Source organism: Hyla sarda, chromosome 8, assembly GCF_029499605.1.
Source record: "Hyla sarda isolate aHylSar1 chromosome 8, aHylSar1.hap1, whole genome shotgun sequence".
Taxonomy (NCBI): domain Eukaryota; kingdom Metazoa; phylum Chordata; class Amphibia; order Anura; family Hylidae; genus Hyla; species Hyla sarda.
Window position 1 is genome coordinate 33,910,642 of NC_079196.1, and position 21,821 is coordinate 33,932,462.

The following is a 21,821-nucleotide window of genomic DNA, read 5'->3' on the forward strand; positions in this document are numbered from 1 at the left end:
CAACTGTATATTAGTGTGTGGTAGTGCGGCTCTCAACGATCTTAGTGCGAAGACCCCCACCGAACAGGAAAAAACTCCATTATACGTTTTTTGGGCAGCGAGACTAAGATCATTGAGAGCCGCACTACCAAACATTGATATCCAATTGTTCCCCTGATTGGTGGGGGTCTCAGTGCGAAGACCCCCACGAACAGGAAAAAACTCCATTATACGTTTTTGGGCAGTGAGACTGAGACCCCCACCGATCAGGGGAACAATTGGATATTAGTGTGTGGTAGTGCAGCTCTCAATGATCTTTGACTCGCTGCCCCAAAAAAGTATAATGGAGTTTTTTCCAAAAAAATATATAATATAATTTTGCTGTTCGGTGGAGGTCTTTGCACTGAGACCCAAACCGATAAAAACCTTTGACATGTCTCTGTGACATGTCAAAGTTTTCTTTTAAAAGGGGTACTCCGGTGGAAACCTTTTTTTTTTTTTTGTTTATCAACTGGTGCCAGAAACAGATTTGTAAATTACTTCTATTAAAAAAATCTTAATCCTTCCAGTACTTATTAACTGCTGAATACTACAGAGGAAATTATTTTATTTTTGGAACACAGAGCTCTCTGCTGACATCATGATCACAGTGCTCTCTGTTGACATCTCTGTCCATTTTAAGAACTGTCCAGAGCAGGAGAAAATCCCCATAGCAAACATATGCTGCTCTGGACAGTTCCTAAAATGATGTCAGCAGAGAGCACTGTGTTCCAAAAAGAAAATAATTTCCTCTGTAGTATTTAGCAGCTAATAAGTACTGGAAGGATTAAGATTTTTTTTTATTGAAGTAATTTACAAATCTGTTTAACTTTCTGGCACCAGTTGATTTAAAAAACAATTTTTTTTCCACCGGAGTACCCCTTTAAGAAGGGAAGGGACACTTTAAAGGAGTACTGTGGTGCAGTAAAACTTTTCCCCTTTCCAATTGATCCCCTTTCGGGCATGCTGGGAGTTGTAGTTTTGCAACAGCTGGAGGAGCCCTGGTTAGGAAACACAGTTTTATGGTCTGCAGTGCACAGCTGACACAGCAAGTCACCTTCTCAGCACCTGAAAACAATATAATGCTCCTAATCTCCGCCGTCCATAACCCAAGCCTTTTTTTTTTTCTTGATTTTATCATTAATTTTGGATTTTTACCACTTGACATTTCGGCGTATACCCGCGGCATTATAACGACCCGCCTGTCGTTTCCCTTATGTGCAATCACCGGTGCGTCGGCCTAAACAGAACGGCGCGGCTTTATTGCCGGCGCTCAGGCAGAGAAGGCCGCGTATTCAAGGTTAAGCATAAATCAATAATGTCTTTGTTAGAAGAAGTGGTAAAGATAACAAATGAGGAGGCTAATTCCGAACATACCTTATTTATAACCCCGCGCACCTCGCTGGCAAAGTCTCTGGAACATATTTCTAGATGAAAAGCCTTCCCGCAGTTTGACACGCAGGCCCCTAATAGCTATGGAGGCACCGGAAAAAAGGCATTTTGATGAGATATATTTCATACCTCACAGGATGTTAAGTAACTGCTGTGTCTGGGAAGGAGTATGGAAATCAATAGAAGGCGGAATCTACTTACAGCGAGAGCGTGCAGGGCCACGTGGGGGACTTTGTGATTAACCCTTTTCATGATCGCCTTCAGGCCGTCCTTTGCTCTGGAATACAAGATACAGAGGTCTACGTGACTGGTGGCAGAATAAAAGTATTTATCTCATTTTATGCCCCTCACATTACATCTAGTGATCATAATCAATAAGGGATATTCTGATATGCCTACACATTCATTAGATGGGAAAGCAGCTGTGAACATCGCCTCTTAGGCCGGGTTCACACCACATTTTGTGAATACGTGGGACCGGATGCGGCTGGGGGGAGTGAAAACCCGGCGCTTCCATACGCCAGCCGGACCCAGCCCGTATCTCATTAATTTGAAAGAGTCAGATAGTGACACCAGTCGGCTCATTTTTGCCCCTTATCCACTTTCGTGACCTAAAACCGTAGTATACCACTGTTTTAGGCTGGGGTATGGGAGCGCGGGTTTTTACTTCCCCAAATCGGATCGGTCCCCGTATCCACAAAACGTTGTGTGAATGCACCCTTAAAAGGGGTACTCTGCTGGTCAGTGTTTAGAACAAACTGTTCCCAACGCTGGAGCCGGCAGCTCGTGACATCATAGCCCCGCCCCCTCATGACATCACACCCGCCTCCTCAATGCAAGTCTATGGGAGGGGGCGTGACGGCTGTCACGCCCCCTCCCATAGACTTGCATTGAGGAGGCGGGGCGTGACATCATGAGGGGCGGGGCTATGATGTCACGAGCTCCCAGCACTGGCTTCAGTGTTTGGAATAGTTTGTTTCAAATGCTGAGCAGCTGAGTACCCCTTTAATATGACGGGCCTGTCTGTGTAATAAAGGGGTAGGTGGGGGTAATAAGACAATCCCTTTAGAACAGGGACCCGTCAGATTTTTTATTGTTTTCTTTATGATCTTCAGGTATCTGAATGGATATCAGGGACATCTGCACAAGTATAAGTACCAGCATTGGTGCCAATACCGGATAAATGTCCCCTTTACCCATCCCAATACCTGCAGATCATAAAAAACTATACAAAATCCTCTCACTCTCACCTACGCTCCTGTGCCAAGGCCTTTTCATGGTTTGCTTTGTTATCCATAGTGGTGCCGGACCTGCTGTGCGATGACATCATATCACCGCGTGGCCCGTCCTGAACCACTAAGGATTGCAGGTGCAAGAAGAGGCCTGGTGCGAAGGGAACGGAAGTGGGATTTTTCATATTTTCTTTAGAGGAGACTTACTGGGCAAAACTATTTAATTGCGGCACCTACCTTATAGGAAGTTCCTTACCTACCTACCTAACTACTGAGGGCTGCTACCTACAAGGGAAGGGATCCCTACCGATCTTCTGGGGGCTTCAACTTAACAAGAGGGATTCCCTACCTACAGTGGGGCTTTTACCAAATAAGGAGGATTCCCTACCGACCTACCTACAGGGGGCTTCTACCTAATAGTGAGGAATCCCTGACTACCTACTGGAGGCTACCACCTAATATGGTGGGATTCCATAGCTAACTACTGGGGGCTTCTACCTAATAGGATGGAATTCTCTTCCTAACTACTGGGGGCTTCTACCTAATAGGGTGGAATTCTCTTCCTAACTACTGGGGGCTTCTACCTAATAGGGTGGAATTCCCTTCCTAACTACTGGGGGCTTCTACCTAATAGGGTGGATTTCTCTTCCTAACTACTGGGGGCTTCTACCTAATAGGGTGGAATTCTCTTCCTAACTACTGGGGGCTTCTACCTAATAGGGTGGATTTCTCTTCCTAACTACTGGGGGCTTCTACCTAATAGGGTGGAATTCCCTACCTAACTACTGGGGTCTTCTACCTAATAGGGTGGAATTTCCTTCCTAACTACTGGGGTCTTCTACCTAATAGGGTGGAATTCTCTTCCTAACTACTGGGGTCTTCTACCTAATAGGGTAGAATTCTCTTCCTAACTACTGGGGGCTTCTACCTAATAGGGTGGATTTCTCTTCCTAGCTACTGTGGTCTTCTACCTAATAGGGGGGAATTCCCTTCCTAACTACTGGGGTCTTCTACCTAATAGGGTGGAATTCTCTTCCTAACTACTGGGGGCTTTACCTAATAGGGTGGAATTCCCTTCCTAACTACTGGGGTCTTCTACCTAATAGGGTGGAATTCCCTTCCTAACTACTGGGGGCTTCTACCTAATAGGGTGGAATTCCCTTCCTAACTACTGGGGGCTTCTACCTAATAGGGTGGAATTCTCTTCTTAACTACTGGGGGCTTCTACCTAATAGGGTGGAATTCCCTTCCTAACTACTGGGGGCTTCTACCTAATAGGATGGAATTTCCTTCCTAACTACTGGGGGCTTCTACCTAATAGGGTGGAATTCTCTTCCTAACTACTGGGGGCTTCTACCTAATAGGGTGGAATTTCCTTCCTAACTACTGGGGGCTTCTACCTTATAGAAAAACAATAAAGCCTTATACTGCTCATTCACTATGGCATACACAGTAGGTCCAAAATGTCATAAAGCAGCTAAGTGTGTCACTGTACATAATAAAATCTCTTATCTGATAAAAACAGTGCCACATCTATGGAATGCAGATCAAATAAAGAGAGGGATAATAGAACTCATTACATTCTGGTCGTTCCAGATTACACAACAACTAACATGTAACCAAGTGACCTCTTACCCATTGGGAGTATTGACGATCTTGTCGCATATGTCCATGATCAGGGCCCAGTCTTCAGAAGTGTTATATTCATTTGTAGCTTTTTCTGAATGAGACAGAGACCAGAAATAAATGTTTAACACCAGCAGAACCCAAGGACGGAGCTCAGTGTGTAATCTGTGATCATTCTCTTCCTTTTAGACCAGTGTTTTCCAACCAGTGTGCCTCCAGCTGTTGTAAACTACAACTCCCACATCCTCATTGATCATCTATCAGCAACTAAAGGTATATCGGTGTTTCCTAACCAGTGTGCCTCCAGCTGTTGCAAAACTACAACTCCCAGCATGCCTGGACAGCCAATGGCTGTCCAGGCATGCTGGGAGTTGTAGTCTTGCAACAGCTGGAGGCCTCTTGGTTGGGAAACACAAAAGGAAGAAATGTTCTAGAATAGTTATATCATTGGCAATACAAGTATTTACTAACACTGAAAAGTTAGGAGGGGTAACCAGTCCTCTTTTAACCCCCTTAAAGGGGTACTCCGCCCCTAGACATCTTATCCCCTATCCAAAGGATAGGGGATAAGATGTCAGATCGCCGGGGTCCCGCTGCTGGGGACCCCGGGGATCGCCGCTGCGGCACCCCGCTATCATTACTGCACAGAGCGAGATCGCTCTGCACTTAATGACGGGCAATACAGGGGCCGGAGCATCGTTACGTCACGGCTCCGCCCCTCGTGACATCACGGCCCGCCCCCGTCAATACAAGTCTATGGGAGGGGGCGTGGCGGTCGTCACGCCCCCTGCCATAGACTTGCATTAAGGGGACGGACCGTGATGTCATGAGGGGCGGAGCCATGACGTCACGCTGCTCCGGCCCCTGTTTCGCCCGTCATTACGTGCAGAGCGATCTCGCTCTGCGCAGTAATGATAGCGGGGTGCTGCAGCGGCGATCCCCGGGGTCCCCAGCAGCGGGACCGTAGCGATCTAACATCTTATCCTCTATCCTTTGGATAGGGCATAAGATGCCAGGGGCGGAGTACCCCTTTAAGGACATACTTTTTTTTTTTAATCCCTTAGATTTTTCCCTCTTCTCCTTCTAATAGCCATAACACTTTTAATTTTCCACCAACAGACCCCTATGATGCTTGTTTTTTTGACGCCATCATTTGTACTTTGTAATGACATGATTCACTGTACCACAAAAATCTACGTAAAAAAAAAAAATTATATTTAGGTATTTTTGTTGTAGTTTTGCAACAGCTGGAGGCACACTGGTTGGGAAACACTGTTTACAGCATGGCTATGTTCATGTAGCAGCCAATTAACAAATGTTTAGGAAATTCGTTTTGCGTCTGATAAGATTGAATCAATGTTTTCCACCTACAAACCCATATGAGGCTTGTTTTATGCGGGAGCAATTGTACTTTATAATGACATCACTGATTACGCCACAAACTCTACCACGTAGCAAAAAAAATTAATTTATTTGTTGGGCAAAAATGAAGAAAAAAAAGCAATCTTGTCTATTTTTAATTTATGCATTATCCATTTCTATATACACAACAATACCCAATCTATACATATTTTGTTTTATTTTACTACTTTTAAATTTATAAAAAAAAAAATTTTTTTATGCTTTCCTTATTCTAACTTTTATTTTAATGGGATTTTTTGTAACACTTTTTAGTCTTTTTTTCTGGCATATAAAGTGACTGAAAAATAAGCAATTTTTCTCATGTTAATGCCGTTCAATAGAGATGAGCGAACTTACAGTAAATTCGATTCGTCACGAACTTCGGTGGTTGCAGACTTTTCCTGCATAAATTAGTTCAGCTTTCCGGTGCTCCGGTGGGCTGGAAAAGGTGGATACAGTCCTAGGAAAGAGTCTCCTAGGACTGTATCCACCTTTTCCAGCCCACCGGAGCACCTGAAAGCTGAACTAATTTATGCAGGAAAAGTCATCAACTGCCGAGCCGAGAAGTTCGTGACGAATCGAATTTACTGTAAGTTCGCTCATCTCTACCGCTCACCATACAGGATCATGAATATGATTCTTTAACCCCTTAAGGACCCAGCCAATTTTCACTGCAGGACCCGGCCATTTTATGAACATCTGACCACTTTCACTTTAAACATTAATAACTCAGATGTTTTTACCTTTCATTCTGATTCCGAGATTGTTTTTTTCGTGACATATTCTACTTTATGTTAGTGGTAAAATTTTGTCGATACTTGCATCCTTTCTTGGTGAAAAATTCCAAAACTTGATGAAAAAAATTGAAAAAGTGGCTCTTTTTTTTTCCAACTTTGAAGCTCTCTGCTTATAAGGAAAATGAATATTCCAAATAAATGATATATTGATTCACATATACAATATGTCTATTTTGTGTTTGCATGATAAAGTTGAAATGTTTTTACATTTGGAAGACATCGGAGGGCTTCAAAGTTCAGCAGCAATTTTCCAATTTTTCACAAAATTTTCAAAATCGAAATTTTTCAGGGACCAGTTCTGTTTTGAAGTGGATTTGAAGGGCTTTCATATTACAAATACCCCACAAATGACCTCATTATAAAAACTGCACCCCTCAAAGTATTCAAAATGACATTCAAAAAGTTTGTTAACCCTTTAGGTGTTTCACAGGAATAGCAACAAATTGAAGGAGAAAATTCACAACCTTCATTTTTTACACTCGCATGTTCTTGTAGACCCAGTTTTTGAATTTTTACAATGGGCAAAAGGAGAGAAATCTTCCTAAAATTTGTAACCCAATTTCTCTTGAGTAAGAAAATACCTCATATGTGTATGTCAAGTGTTCGGCGGGAGCAGTAGAGGGCTCAGAAGGGAAGGAGCAACAGTGGGATTTTGGAGAGTGAGTTTTTAGGAAGCCCCTATGGTGCCAGAACAGCAAAAAACAAAACAAAAAAAAAAACACATGGCATACCATTTTGGAAGCTACACCCCTCAAGGCACGTAACAAGGGTTCCAGTGAGCCTTAACACCCCACAGGTGTTTCACAACTTTTTGTTAAAGATGGATGTGTAAATGATTATTTTATTTTTTTCACTAAAATGCTACTTTTCCCCAAAATTTTTACAAGGGATAAAATGACAAAATGCCCCCCAAAATTTGTAACCCAATCTCTTCTGGGTATGGAAATACCCCATGTGTGTACGTCAAGTGCTCTGCTGGTGCACTACAATGCTCAGAAGAGGAGTCACATTTGGCTTTTGAAAAGCAAATTTTGCTGAAATGGTTTTTGGAGGGCATGTCGCATTTAGGAAGCCCCTATGGTGCCAGAACTGCAAAAAAATAAAAACACATGGCATACTATTTTGGAAACTACACCCCTCAAGGAACGCAACAAGGGGTACAGTGAGCCTTAACACCTCACAGGTAATAGGGGTAATAGGAGAAAATCACCCCCAAAATTTGTACCCCCATTTCTTCTGAGTATGGAAATACCCCATGTGTGGATGTCAAGTGCTCTGCTGGTGAACTACAATGCTCAGAAGAGAAGGAGCGCCATTGAGCTTTTGGAGAGTGAATTTGGTTGGAATAGAAGTCGGGGGCCATGTGCGTGTACAAAGCCCCCCGTGGTGCCAGAACAGTGGAACCCCCCACCCCCAGGTGACTCCATTTTGGAAACTACACCCCTCACAGAATTTAATAAGGGGTGCAGTGAGTATTTATACCCCACTGGCATTTGACAGATCTTTGGAATAGTGGGCTGTGCAAATGAAAAATTTAATTTTTCATTTTCATGGACCACTGTTTCAAAAATCTGTCAGACACCTGTGGGGCGTAAATGCTCATTGTACCCCTTATTACATTACGTGAGGGGTGTAGTTTCCAAAATGGGGTCACATGTGGGGGGGGGGGGGGGCCCACTGTTATGGCACTATGGGGGCTTTGTAAACACACGTGGCCTTCGATTCCGGACAAATTTTCTCTTCAAAATCCCAATGGTGCTCCTTCTCTTCTGAGCATTGTAGTGCGCCAGCAGAGCACTTTACATCCGCATATGGGGTATTTCCATACTGAGAAGAAATGGGGTTACAAATTTTGGGGGGCTTTTTTTTTCCAATTTTTCCGTGTGAAAATGAAAAATTTAGGGTAACACCAGCATTTAAGTGAAATTTTTTTCTTTCATTTTTCCATCCAACTTTGAAGAATTTTCATTAAACACCTGTGGGGTGTTAAGGCTCACTAATCCCCTTGTTACATTCCGTGAGGGGTGTAGTTTCCAAAATAAGGTCACATGTGGGTATTTATTTTTTGCGTTTATGGCAAAACCTCTGTAAAATCAGCCACCCCTGTGCAAATCACCAATTTCGGCCTCAAATGTACATAGTGCGCTCTCACTCCTGAGCCTTGTTGTGCGTCCGTAGAGCATTTTACGCCAACATCTGGGGTATTTCCGTACTCAGGAGAAATTGCGTTACAAATTTTGGGGGTCTTTTTTTCCTTTTAACACTTGTGAAAATAAAAAATATGGGGCAACACCAGCATGTCAGTGTAAATTTTTTTTATTTTTTTTTACACTAACAGGCTGGTGTAGCCCCCGACTTTTCCTTTTCATAAGGGGTAAAAGGAGAAAAAGCCCCACAAAATTTGTAGTGCAATTTCTCCCGAGTACAGAAATACCCCATATGTGGCCCTAAACTGTTTCCTTGAAATGCGACATGGCTCCGAAGTGAGAGAGCACCATGCGCATTTGAGGACTGAATTAGGGATTGCATAGGGGTGGACATAGGGGTATTCTACGCCAGTGATTCCCAAATAGGGTTTCTCCAGCTGTTGCTAAACTCCCAGCATGCCTGGACAGTCAGTGGCTGTCCGGAAATGCTGGGAGTTGTTGTTTGGTAACAGCTGGAGGCTCCGTTTTGGAAACACTGCTGTACAATAAGTTTTTCATTTTTATTGGGGGGGGGGCAGTGTAAGGGGGTGTATATGTAGTGTGTTACCCTTTATTTTGTGTTAGTGTAGTGTAGTGTTTTTAGGGTACATTTGCACTGGCGGAGGTTTACAGTGAGCTTCCCGTTAGAAATTTGCACTGCGGCGAAAAATTTGACGCAGCTCATACTTGAAGCAGGAAACTTCCTGTAAACCTGCCTGTGTGAATGTACCCTGTACTTTCACATGGGGGGACAAACCTCCAGCTGTTTCAAAACTACAACTCCCAGCATGTACTGACAGACCATGCATGCTGGGAGTTGTAGTTTTGCCACAGCTGGAGGCACACTAGTTGGAAAACCCTCAGTTAGGTTCTGTTACCTAACTCAGTATTTTCCAACCAGTGTGCCTCCAGCTGTTGCAAAACTACAACTCCCAGCATGTACTGATGCTGGGAGATGTAGTTATACAATAGCTGAGGGTACGCAACTACAACTCCCAGTATGCAGAGACAGCTGTTTGCGCATGCTGGGACTTGCAGTTTTGCAACATCTGGAGGGCTACAGTTAGAGACCAGTGCACAGTGATCTCCAAACTGTGGACCTCCAGATGTTGCAAAACTACAAATCCCAGCATGCACAGACAGCAAACTGCTGTGTGGGCATGCTAGGAATTGTAGTTTTGCAAGATCTAGAGGGCAGTATACAGATCACTGTACAGTGGTCTCTAAACTGTAGACCTCCAGCTGTTGCAAAACTGCAAGTCCCAGCATGCGCAAACAGCTGTCTGGGCATGCTGAGAGTTGTAGTTTTGCAACATCTGGAGGGCTACAGTCTCAGACTGTAACCCTCCAGATGTTGCTAGGCAACTTACCGGCTTCCGTCAGATCCAGGGAGTCATCCTCTGCTGCCACACGACATCGCTGCCCGCGTCCCCTTCGGTTCCCCGTTCTGCCCGCCTATTGTGGGTGGGCAGAACGGGGAAAACTAAAGTTAACCCCCCATCCCCCGATCTGCTATTGGTGGTCGCGTCTAGACCACCAATAGCAGGGATAGGAGGGGTGGCACCCCTGCCACCTCACTCCTATCCCTTCAGGGGGATCGTAGGTGTCTTACACAACCGCGATCCCCCTTATATTCCGAGTCACTGGGTCACCATAGACCCGTATGACCCGGAATCGGCGCAAATCGCAAGTGTGAATTCGCCGACATGGGGGGGGGGGGGGTCTGATGACCCCCCCTGGGCATTTGCGTGGGGTGCCTGCTGATCGATATCAGCAGTCAACCCGGTCTGGTCCCGCCCGGCGGGGACCGAAATTCCCACGGGTGTACAGGTACTCCCTGGGTCCTTAAGACCCAGGTACACAGGGCCCTGGGTCCTGTACGGGTTAAGGACACAGACCATTTTGGCCTAAAGGACGCAGCCAATTGATTGCTAATACTGTACAGTGCTATGCATAGGACAAAGCACTGATCAGTATTATGGGTGATCATCTTCTCTGGTCTGCTTGATCTCAGACCAAAGCAGAAGACCCCGGGAGACAGACGGAGGCAGGTGAGGGGACCTCCGTCCGCCATTATGGATGATCGGATCCCCGCTGGCGATCCGATCATCCATTTTACCAACCGCACTGCCGCAGATACAGTGATCTGTATTGATCATGGCATCTGAGGGGTTAATGGCACACATCAGCGTGATCGCTGATGTCCTCCATTACCGGCGGGTCGCTGCCTGCTGATAGCAGCCGAAACCTGCCGTGCATGACACAAGCACCACTCCGGTGCTCGTGGTTATGTACAGGACGTAAATGTACGTCCTAGTGCATTAAGTACCAGGCACCATGACGTACATTTACGTGGTATTCCATGAAAAAACTTTTTTTATTTTTTCCAAATCAACTGGCTTCATGAAAATTAATCCTTCCTTCCAGTACTTATCAGCTGCTGAAGGTGAGTTGTTTTCTGTTTGACAACAGTGCTCTCTGCTGACACCACTGTGTGTCTCAGGAGCTGTCCCCATAGCAAACCTCTCCTGCTCTGGACAGTTCCTGAGACAGACAGAGGTGTCAGCAGAGAGCAGTGTTGTCAAACAGAAAACAACTCAAATTCAATAGCTGATGTACTGAAAGGATTAAGATTTTTTAAATAGTAATTTACAAATCTGTTTAACTTTCTGGAGCCAGTTGATATGAGAAAAAAATATATTTTCAAGGAATACCCCTTTAATAGTTTTGCTTACATTTTTTTTATTTCCAAAATGAGAAAAAGGGGGGTCATTTAAATTTTTGTTAGGGGAAAGGGGCTTATTCATATTTTTAAATACGTTTTTATAGGATGCACCGAAAGGAAAATTTTGGGCTGAAACCGAAAATTTAGGCTGTGCTTGGCCGAAAACCGAAACTGAAAAAGGGGTACTCCGGTGGAAAACATTTTTTTTTTTTTTTTTAAATCAACTGGTGCCAAAAAGTTAAACAGATTTCTAAATAACTTCTATTAAAAAATCTTTACCCTTCTGGTACTTTTTAGCAGCTGTATGCTACAGAGGAAATTCTTTTCTTATTGAATTTCTTTTTTGTCTTGTCCACAGTGCTCTCTGCTGACACCTGATGCCCGTATCAGGAACCGTCCAGAGCAGGAGAAAATCCCTATAGTAAACCTATGCTGCTCTGGACAGTTCCTGGCACGGACAGAGGTGTCAGCAGAGAGCACTGTGGACAAGACAAAAAAAATAATTTCCTCTGTAGAATACAGCTGCTAATAAGTACTGAAAGGATTGAGATTTTTAAATAGAAGTAATTTACAAATCTGTTTAACTTTCTGGCACCAGTTCATTTAAAAAAAAAAAAATATATAAAAAAAAGTTTTCCACCGGAGTACCCCTTTAATATAAAAACCTACTTTAATCAATATAATTCACTGATGATACATTCCCTTTAACAACATCCACCATACATGTACGGCAGACCAGCACTGAGTTCACTTGATAGATGGCGGGTGTCGGCTATTATGAGCAGCCAACACTCACTGTCAATGACAGAGTTCAGCAATTTGGGAGCGAACAAGAATGGAGCCTTGAAAACATAGAGGGGGAGATTTATCAAAACCTGTGCAGAGGAAAAGTGGCTGAGTTGCCCATAGCAACCAATCAGATCGCTGCTTTCATTTTTCACAGGTCTCTATAAAAATGAAAGTAGTGATCTGATTGGTTGCTATGGGCAACTCAGCCACTTTTCCTCTGCATAGGCTTTGATAAATCTCCCCCATAGCGCTTCAGCATATGTTTATGTTACTTCGATAACGTATAATAAAAAGTCCACATTGTGAAGTTCAGATGGAGAACAAAAACAACATTGACCTCCGTATGTTACGTATAAAGCAGTCATTACAGCCGTGACCTGTCTTGCTTTTTGGCTGTAATAATCAGGTTCAGACGTCTCGGTACGGTACATTATACAGGACGCCCTGATGTCACAACAACACGGAGCACCTAACAACCACATCGGTATTAACCCCCTCCCTGGTCTCTAACTGCAGGACAAAGTGTATTGTGTCTGTGTTTAGTAAACGTGATCTCCATGAAACAACAATTCTATAGCTCTGTATTGTGCTGTTCCTGTCATTTCCCCTGGAAAGTGATAAATACATAGGGGGAGATTTATCAAAACCCGTCAAGAGGAAAAGTTGCTGAGTTGCCCATGGCAAAGTTGCTGAGTTGGCCGCCCCCCCTGGATCCCCCTTATCTTCCAGGTCACTGGAGACCCGTATGACCCGGAAAAGCCGCAGATCGCCTATCTGAATTGACAGGCGATTTGCGGCAATCGCGAACATGGGGGTGTTTCAGGACCCCCCTTGGCGATGTGCCGGGATGCCTGCTGAATGGTTTCAGCAGGCATTCCGGTCCGGTCCCCGACCGACTAGCAGCAGAGACCGAAATTCAGACGGGCGTACATGTACGCCCTACATCCTGAAGAGGTTAAAGGGGTATTCTGGGCAAAAACATTTTATCCCCTATCCAAAGGATAGGGGATAAGATGTCAGATCGCTGGGATCCCGCCACTGGGGACCTCGGGATCTCCGCTGCAGCACCCCACTATCATTACTGGAGCATCGTGATGTCACGGCCAGCCCCCTTAATGCAAGTCTATGGGAGGGGGCGTGATGACCACCATTCTATGCGGGGACTGCGTCTCTAGTTTCGGAAACCTGGAGGTTTCTGGGACTGGGGACGTGAAGTCACGCCACACCCCCTCCATTCATGTCTATGGGAGGGGGCGTGACGTCCGTCACGCCCCCTCCCATTGACATGAATGGAGGGGGCGTGGTGTGACGTCACATCCCCAGTCCCGGAAACCTCCAGGTTCAGCACCCGCATAGAATGTGGGTGCTGCAGGGAGATCGCGGGGGGTCTCAGCAGCGCCCCCCCCCCCCCCCCCCCCCCCCCCGTGATCAGACACCTTATCCCCTATCCTTTGCATAGGGGATAAAATATTTTTGCCCGGTATACCCCTTTAAAGAAGAAGTTACAGGTCTGTGAGCCAGAAATCTTGCTTGTTTTCAGGTGACCAAATACTTATTTTCTACCATAATTTGCAAATAAATTCTTTACAAATCAGACAATGTGATTTTATGGATTTTTTTTTCTCATTCTGTCTCTCATAGTTGAGGTTATAACCTATGATGACAATTACAGGCGCCTCTCATCTTTATAAGTGGAGAACTTACACAATTGATGGCTGACTAAATACATTTTTGCCCCACTGTATATGGTTTATGTACACAGGCAATTAAATAGACGATGCATCCAAATAATGATAAATACACTGGGAAAACCAGTCCATCAAAAACACACGTACGGGTAGCACAAACACTGCGAAAATGAATATCCCCCCCCCAAGGTTTTATCACACGGTAATAAACCATTAGTCACCAAACATCTCCCGTCCTATAACACTATAACGCCCTGTGCTGCAATGAACTGGAATTGTTTGGCTCCAGCCGCACCAGAGAAGCGTGAAACGATACGGATCTCTTAGCTGGAAGCCTCCGCTCACCTTTGACCGTCATGTTCCAGCTTCCATACGTTACATAAGCAGCTGACTATGTTTACTAATCACATACTGCTGCGGTACTTAGTCCATAGCTGCACTTACAATTCTGCTGGCTGGTATTGGAAACAATTAGGCTGGGTTCACACCACATTTTTGCTATACACTTCCCGTATACGGTTTCATGTTAAAAACCATACGGAACCGTATAGAAAACCGTACGCACTGACTTAACATTGTAAACCGTATGTCAGACGCATCATCCGGTTTAGTCCTAATGCTTCTTATACGGTTTTGTCCAGATTTTATACTCCTACCCATAACCGTATTCTACCACGTTTTTTGGTCCGGGTGAAAAAACATATTAAAGGGGTACTCTGGCATTTAAGATGCCTGATCGCAGGGGTCCCACCGCTGGGGACCCCCGTGATCTTGCACGCCGCACCCAGTTAGAATCAGTCCCCGGAGCGTGTTCGCTCCGGGTCTGATTACTGTTGATCACAGGGCCGGAGCATTGTGACATCACGGCTCCGCCCCTGTGACATCACGCTCCGCCCCCTCAATGCAAGCCTATGGGAGGGGGCATGATAGCTCCCATAGGCTTGCATTGAGGGGGCGGAGCGTGATGTCACACAGGGGCGGAGCCGTGACATCACAATGCTCCGTCCCCGTGATCGACAGTAATCAGACCCGGATCGAACACGCTCTGGGGACTGATTCTAACGGGGTGCGGCGTGCAAGATCACAGGGGTCCCCAGCGGCGGGATCCCCGCAATCAGGCATCTTATCCCCTTTAAACCATATACATTTTTATTTTTATTTTTACACATGGGAGTCAATGGAAACTGTACAGAACTGTATGTGCGTACGGTTCCATCCAGTTTTCACCATACGGTTTTTGACTTTGCAGTTTTTTTTTCTTGGAATTTCAATCAAACAAGTGAAACTTTATTCAAAATGGAGTGAAAAGTTAAAAACTTATCCTTTTTTCTTAAAAAACGGTTGCAACCGGACATAATTTTTCAAACCGTATATGGGTTGAAATTTGTACACACGTTTTGATACAGTTTAGTCAGGTTATGAGGAATCTGTTTTTCATCAAAAACCTGATACGGGAACTGTATTGCAAAAACGTGGTGTGAATGCGCCCTTAGCAAGCTGCATTCATACACACAGGAGAAGATTTATCAAATCCTGTCCAGAGGAAAAGATCAGATCCGTGTGAACATAGCCTTATTGGCCAAAGTTTGTGTGGGAGATTTATCAAAACCTGTCCAGAGGAAAAGTTGCTAATTTGTCCATAGCAACCAATCAGATCGCTGCTTTCATTTTTGAAAAGGCCTCTGAGAAATTAAAGAAGCGATCTGATTGGTTGCTATGGGCAACTCGGCAACTTTTCCTCTGGACAGGTTTTGATAAATCTCCCACACAAACTTTGGCCAATAAGGCTATGTTCACACGGACGGACATTGTGTAGGTGCTGGGATCTCTATAAAATGTGCCGTCTCCATAGATGTCAATTCTTTCTGCAGAATTCACTCGGAAATGCATTGCTATGTCCAGGAAGGTGAAAAAAATCAGGTGAAACACAGGAGACAAGTCTACCGCTACCGGAGCCAGACTCGGCTCCCGTGTTTTACCTGATCGGCATTGTTGGCTCTAGTGCACATGCGGACGCACAGAGGGCTACCGAGCCGCAGCAGGGATCTCGCTCTGCGGTCACTGTGTGACTGCCAGTGGCAAATCCGCAGCATAAAATACACTGCGGATGTGCTGCGAGTTACCCTACCCCATGTGCTGCATTTCCCAATCAGGGTGCCTCCAGCTGTTGCGAAACTTCAACTCCCAGCATGCCCGGACAGAGTCATAGTTTCGCAACAACTGGAGGCAACCTGGTTGGTAAACACTGCCCTACCCTAAGGGATCAAAGGGAAAAAAATAACTATTTGTCTTTTCTTTTTTTTTTTCTTTTTTTTTTTAGTTTTTCCTATTTTTATTTTATTTTTTACGACCATTGTCTTTTAAAATAACTTTATGAATGAAAAGCTGCTACAGGAATAATCCCACGTTTTTTTGGGTGATGTGCTACAATGTACCGTAAACAAAATATTATAATAACCTATTGTACTGTATATTGTCAATGAAATATATGATATAAACTATATATATATATATATATATATATATATATATATATATATATATATATGGTCACACACAGCGCACAGGAAGTTCTTTTCTTTTTGAATTTCTGTCTGACCACAGTGCTCTCTGCTGACACCTCTGTCCATGTCAGGAACTGTCCAGAGCAGCATAAGTTTGCTATGTGGATTTGCTCCTGCTCTGGACAGTTCCTGATACAGACAGAGGTGTCAGCAGAGAGCACTGTGGTCAGACAGAAAAGAATTTCCTCTGTAGTATACAGCAGCTGATAAGTACTGGAAGGATTAAGATTTTTAAATAAAAGTAATTTACAAATCTTTTTAACTTTCTGGCACCAGTTGATTTAAAAAAAAAAAAAATATATATATATATATAATAAGAATAAGAATAATAATAATTATATATATATATATATATATATATATATATATATATATATATATATTCCACTGGAGTACCCCTTAAACCTCCAAGATCCCCCACTGGCCCTTATAAAGGGAATTATCAGCATCAACCAACGTGACAACCTGCAGGATTCTAGATTTATAGATTTTTTTTACAATATCTTTTTAAACAATTTATTTTTTATAATTCTGTAGGAACACGAGATTGTTCACAGAAAATGAACGGGCCATGTCCAACTCGAAGTACCGGATGCAGCCGCCTGATAGGACCACACACACTATGAAGAGGATTACGAGAGCCTTTCTCTCGGTGTGCGGATTTAGCTTGGTATGTACAAGTCCATGCCAGCGCAAAAACCACCTGGCGCAGGTACACCTAAGAAGCCCATCCACACACCTGCTGATGGCAGAAGACCACAAGCCAGTCAGAACCACCGCCCGGCAAAGAAGATTGATTATTAGGCCGGGTTCACATGGCTGAATTTCTGCACTGAATTCTGCATGAACATTTTACATGAATTTATAGCCAATTCCGCAGCAGAAATTCTGTTGTGTGAATGGGACAGTGGAATTGGCTATAAATTCATGCAGAATTCCGTGAAGAAATTCTGGCGTGTTAATGCATCCTAACAGTCTTCTTCTCTGTCAACGAATCTAGTAGGGTGTCCATACGGGGCGGTCAGGTAGACACTAACAGGTCAGAAGTAGAAAAATGTTAACATTTATAATAATATAATAATATTATATAATGTTAATGTCTACAAACCTGTGAGCCTGACAATACAGTGGTCCCTCAAGTTACAATATTAATTGGTTCCAGGACGACCATTTTATGTTGAATCCATTGTATGTTGAGACCATAACTCTATGGAAACCTAGTAATTAGTTCTGAAGCCACCAAAATGTCATCCAAAAATAGGAAAAAGTGAGGATTAAAGAAAAATAAGTAGATAACTAATATAGATAAAGCAAATCCTTACATATGAAAGTAAGAAAGATCTGCTGGGAGCTGTAAATCACTGTCTTTTTCTGTTTTTCCCAAAGAGGGTGCCTCCAGCTGTTGCAAAACTACAACTCCCAGCATGCCCGGACAGCCTTCGGCTGTCCGGGCATGCTGGGAGTTGTAGTTTTGCAACAGCTGGAGGCACCCTCTTTGGGAAAGACTGGTCCATGAAGAGGACAGAAGCTTCTTCGGGGTCCTGTACAGAACACGCAATGTCCTAAAAAAAGTAACATGGAGTCGTCCTCACCTGGTGTCCAAAGGAGCAGCTGACTCTGGTACAGGTAAAGAGTACAGAACATGTAATACCTCTCTGTACTGTAGGGGGCGCTACCAGACACCAGTCAGTGCAATGCACTTTAGGAATACAGGGGTTTTACCAGTGAAATATCCATTCTGATTGGTCGGTTCTTCCAGCCATTGATACGTTTTCGCAGATTCCATAGCATTGTATGTTGAGTCTGGTTTCAAGTTACAATGGTCCAGAAAAGACAATTGTATGGTGAAACTATTGTATGTTGAGGCCATTGTAAGTTGAGGGATCATTGTAGTATAATGCATTTTTTTTAAGGGGTACTCCGGAAGAAAAAAAGTGTTTTTGAATCAACTGGTGTCAGAGTGTTATAGAGATTTGTAAATTTCTTCTATATAAAACTGCTGTATGCTCCAGAGGAAGTTGTGTAGTTCTTTCCAGTCTGACCACAGTGCTCTCTGGTGACACCTCTGTCCATGTCAGGAACTGTCCAGAGCAGGAGAGGTTTGCGATGGGGATTTGCTCCTGCTCTGGACAATTCCTGACATGGAGAGAGGTGTCAGCAGAGAGCACTATGATCAAACTGTGATCAAAGTACTACACAACTTCCTGTGGAGCATACAGCAGCAAGTATTGGAAGGGTTACATTAAAAAAAAAAAAAAAAAAAAAAAAGGAGTTTGCTAATCTGTATAACCAGGTCATGGCTGGGTTCACATCACAAATATTCCTTCCAAGAAACTTTTACATAGGCAACATGTCAAAATGGGACACTGGTGTATACGAGCAGAGCCAGGAACAGCCGCATTGACTTCAATGGTCCAAATATAGCCACTAGAGTGGCTATACATTAAATTGGCTTGTGGCGAACCTCGTGGCTCAGCGCTTAATTACTTTAGTCTGCGTAAATTAGTTCAGCTTTCCAAGGGCTCCAGTTGCCTGGAAAAGGTGGATACAGTCCTAGGAGACCTAGGCAACCAGAGCCCTTGGAAAGCTGAACTAATTTATGCAGATTAAAGTAATCAAGGGACGAGCCACGAGGTTCGCCACGAGCCAATTTACTGTAAGTTCGCTCAACTCTAATAGCCACACTTGGGTTACTTTCCAACTACAATTGGGCCATTGAAGTCGGTGTGGCTTGATCCTGTCCACGCATGTATATAACAGCACAGTAACCCCCCGACCTACGATGGCCCCAACATATGATAATTTCAACATACGATGACCTCTCAGAGGCCATCGCATGTTGAAGGCAGCATCAACATACGATGCTTTTGTATGTCGGAGCCTTCGTATAAACGGCTATCCGGCAGCGCAGACTGCTTCAGCTGCCACCGGACAGCCATTTACGGTGCCCCGTGTGGTCCGGTGATGGTCTCTTACCTGTCCTCGGGGCTCCGGACCGTCCTCTTCGGGATCCCCTGCATCGCCGGCACTCTCCTTCGTCGTCATCATGTCGTCGCATACGCCGTCCCGTCATAAATAGGAGCGGTGTGCGAAGTGACATGATGGCGGCGACGGAGAGCGATGTTCTCGGCCAGCAGAGATGGTCCGGAATGTCGGGGACACCCCGGGGACGCGGTGGCAGTGATGGAGGGCGACATCCAGGGCAGCGGTGACGAGCGGTGACGGTCCGGAGCGGCGGGGACAGGCGAGTACAACTTCCTATTCTTTACATTGCACGGATCCCTCAACATACGATGGTTTCAACAAACGATGGTTCGTTTGGAACGGATTACCATCATATGTTGAGAGACCACTTGTATCTCATTTTAACAGGTCATCGATGTATATGTGTCTCAGAAGGTGCAATTGTGATATGTACTGAGCCTGATATCATCAGAGGCCTTGATCCGGGGTTCTCAAAGCGATAACCTGCGATTATGGAGGTAAATATTACGATTTGTGATATAATAAATAAAAGGTGAAATCCCCCCATTACATGTCCAATCCCCACCATTCCATCATATCTATCCCCTCATACCATGGGAACGGCCATGTGAAATGAGGGAAATGGGTATGTGGTGGGGGAAATGGACATATGAGGGGGATATGAAATTCATCCATTTCACTCATATGCCCATTCCCCCCTCATTTCATGTTCATTGAGAGAACATCAAATGGAGGGGACTGGATGTGAAATTGGGAGGAATTACCATAATTCCTCCTCCATTTCATACACCAAACCCGGCCTGGCATCTGTACAGTCTCGTTGCTCCGTCAGGCAGAGCCACCGCCGCTGATCAGCAGGGACACGGGAGCTGTGCCCCACTACCGCTGGAGCAGATAATCTCAGGATTTTCCTAAGGGCCGAATCCACATATTGCAAAAAGCAAAAAATTGCAAATCCGATGAGAGTTGTAGTCCTGCAACAGCTGGAGAGCCAAAAGTTTTGTGGGGGTCCTGCTCCTTGACCACAACCGATCAGCTAGTCATCCCTAATTCCAGTGGTCTCCAAACAGGGGTCCTCCAGCTGTTGCAAAACTACAACTCCCAGCATACCTGGACAGCTGTTGGGAGTTGTAGGTTTTAGAGGTCCACAGTTTAGAGACCACTGCCCTACCCTGTGAATAGGGGAAAACTTTTAAACTTTTTTAAAGGACTCCCAACCCCATTAGGTAAAACAGTGTTTTCCAACCAGGGTGCCTCCAGCTGTTGCAAAACTACAACTCCCAGCATGCCCGGACAGCCATTGGCTGTCCGGGCATGCTGGGAGTTGTAGTTTTGCAACAGCTGGAGGCACCCTGGTTGGAAAACACTGACGTAAAACAAGGAAAACATTTTTTTTTTTTACAGAGATCCATCCCATCCAGTGTCAGGAGACACAATCACTGAGGGACATGAATGACAACTACTGCAGAAGATGCCTGAAGCAGTTGCCTCTAGCAACCAATCAGATTTCAGCTTCTAGCAGAATGGAAAATGAAAGCAGCGTCCTGATTGGTTGCTACGGGCAACTGCTTTAGTTTCCCACTTCCCCTAACAATTCTGTATCCCCCACTAGTCCCAGCGTTTGAGCGACGATACCGGGGGCAGACAGTCCTCCTGCTCCTTATCCACCGCCCGCAACCTCGGGTATAACTCACCGACATCCTGGTCAAAGGGGTTGGCGCTGAAGAGCGGCATGGCTGGGGAGGGATGAGGGGGAAGACGTCTCCGTGTACTCGGGCTTCGGTCAGACTCTTCCTTGTCCGGTTTCTCCCGTCACAACATCTAGCACTGACTAGCTTCCGTGTGCCCGGGGCTGCCCCTTCATCGCCTGACAGAAAACTGTGTAGTCCCTACGTCTCCTATCGTGCGGTCCCCATCCGTACAGTTCTCACTCACCATACACATCTATAAGCGATATGTATAATGCAGAAACAGTGTATGATCGGTTATACTAAGCGCACTTTACGGTCAGGCAGTGAAGAGGACAGCCCCGTGTGAGGTCCTTTATCATTCTCAGGTCCTCAGCAGTAGGAAGGGCAGCGACGCTGTGAGCAGGAATGTCACGTGAATGACGTCATTCGGATGATAGCGCAGAAGTGTGGGGGGCGGGGAGGAGTGAACTCTGACGTCATGAATTAAAGGAGACTTCTTGGGAAGATGTGAGGAGGTCGTTGTTGCCAGGAAGACAAATGTATTTACCCTGGAATCATTGTCCTACTTCAGGGTTTTAAGGGGGTATTCCAGGAGAAAACTTTTTTTTATATATATATAAACTGGCTCCAGAAAGTTAAACAGATTTGTAAATTACTTCTATTAAAAAATCTTAATCCTTTCAATAATTATCAGCTGCTGAAGTTGAGTTGTACTTTTCTGTCTGGC

General features: G+C 44.7%; 1 protein-coding gene across 2 annotated transcripts in view; it reads right to left on the reverse strand.

Annotated features, from left to right (window-relative positions):
* Positions 1–21,460, reverse strand: part of STAM2 (signal transducing adaptor molecule 2) — a 66,000-nt gene extending 44,540 nt beyond the window's left edge. Inside the window, exons 1-4 of one of the 2 annotated variants that reach the window (XM_056535301.1) lie at positions 21,098–21,460; positions 4,278–4,362; positions 1,612–1,687; positions 1,396–1,491 (exon numbers count right to left, since the gene is read on the reverse strand). In XM_056535301.1, coding sequence (XP_056391276.1) covers positions 1,396–1,491; positions 1,612–1,687; positions 4,278–4,362; positions 21,098–21,137 — 297 coding nt within the window. In that variant the 5' untranslated portion in view covers positions 21,138–21,460. Of the gene's footprint in view, positions 1–1,395; positions 1,492–1,611; positions 1,688–4,277; positions 4,363–6,412; positions 6,529–21,097 lie in introns of those variants that run through there. The other variant, XM_056535302.1, reaches the window with a different exon arrangement.
* Between the last annotated feature and the right edge of the window lie 361 nt (positions 21,461–21,821).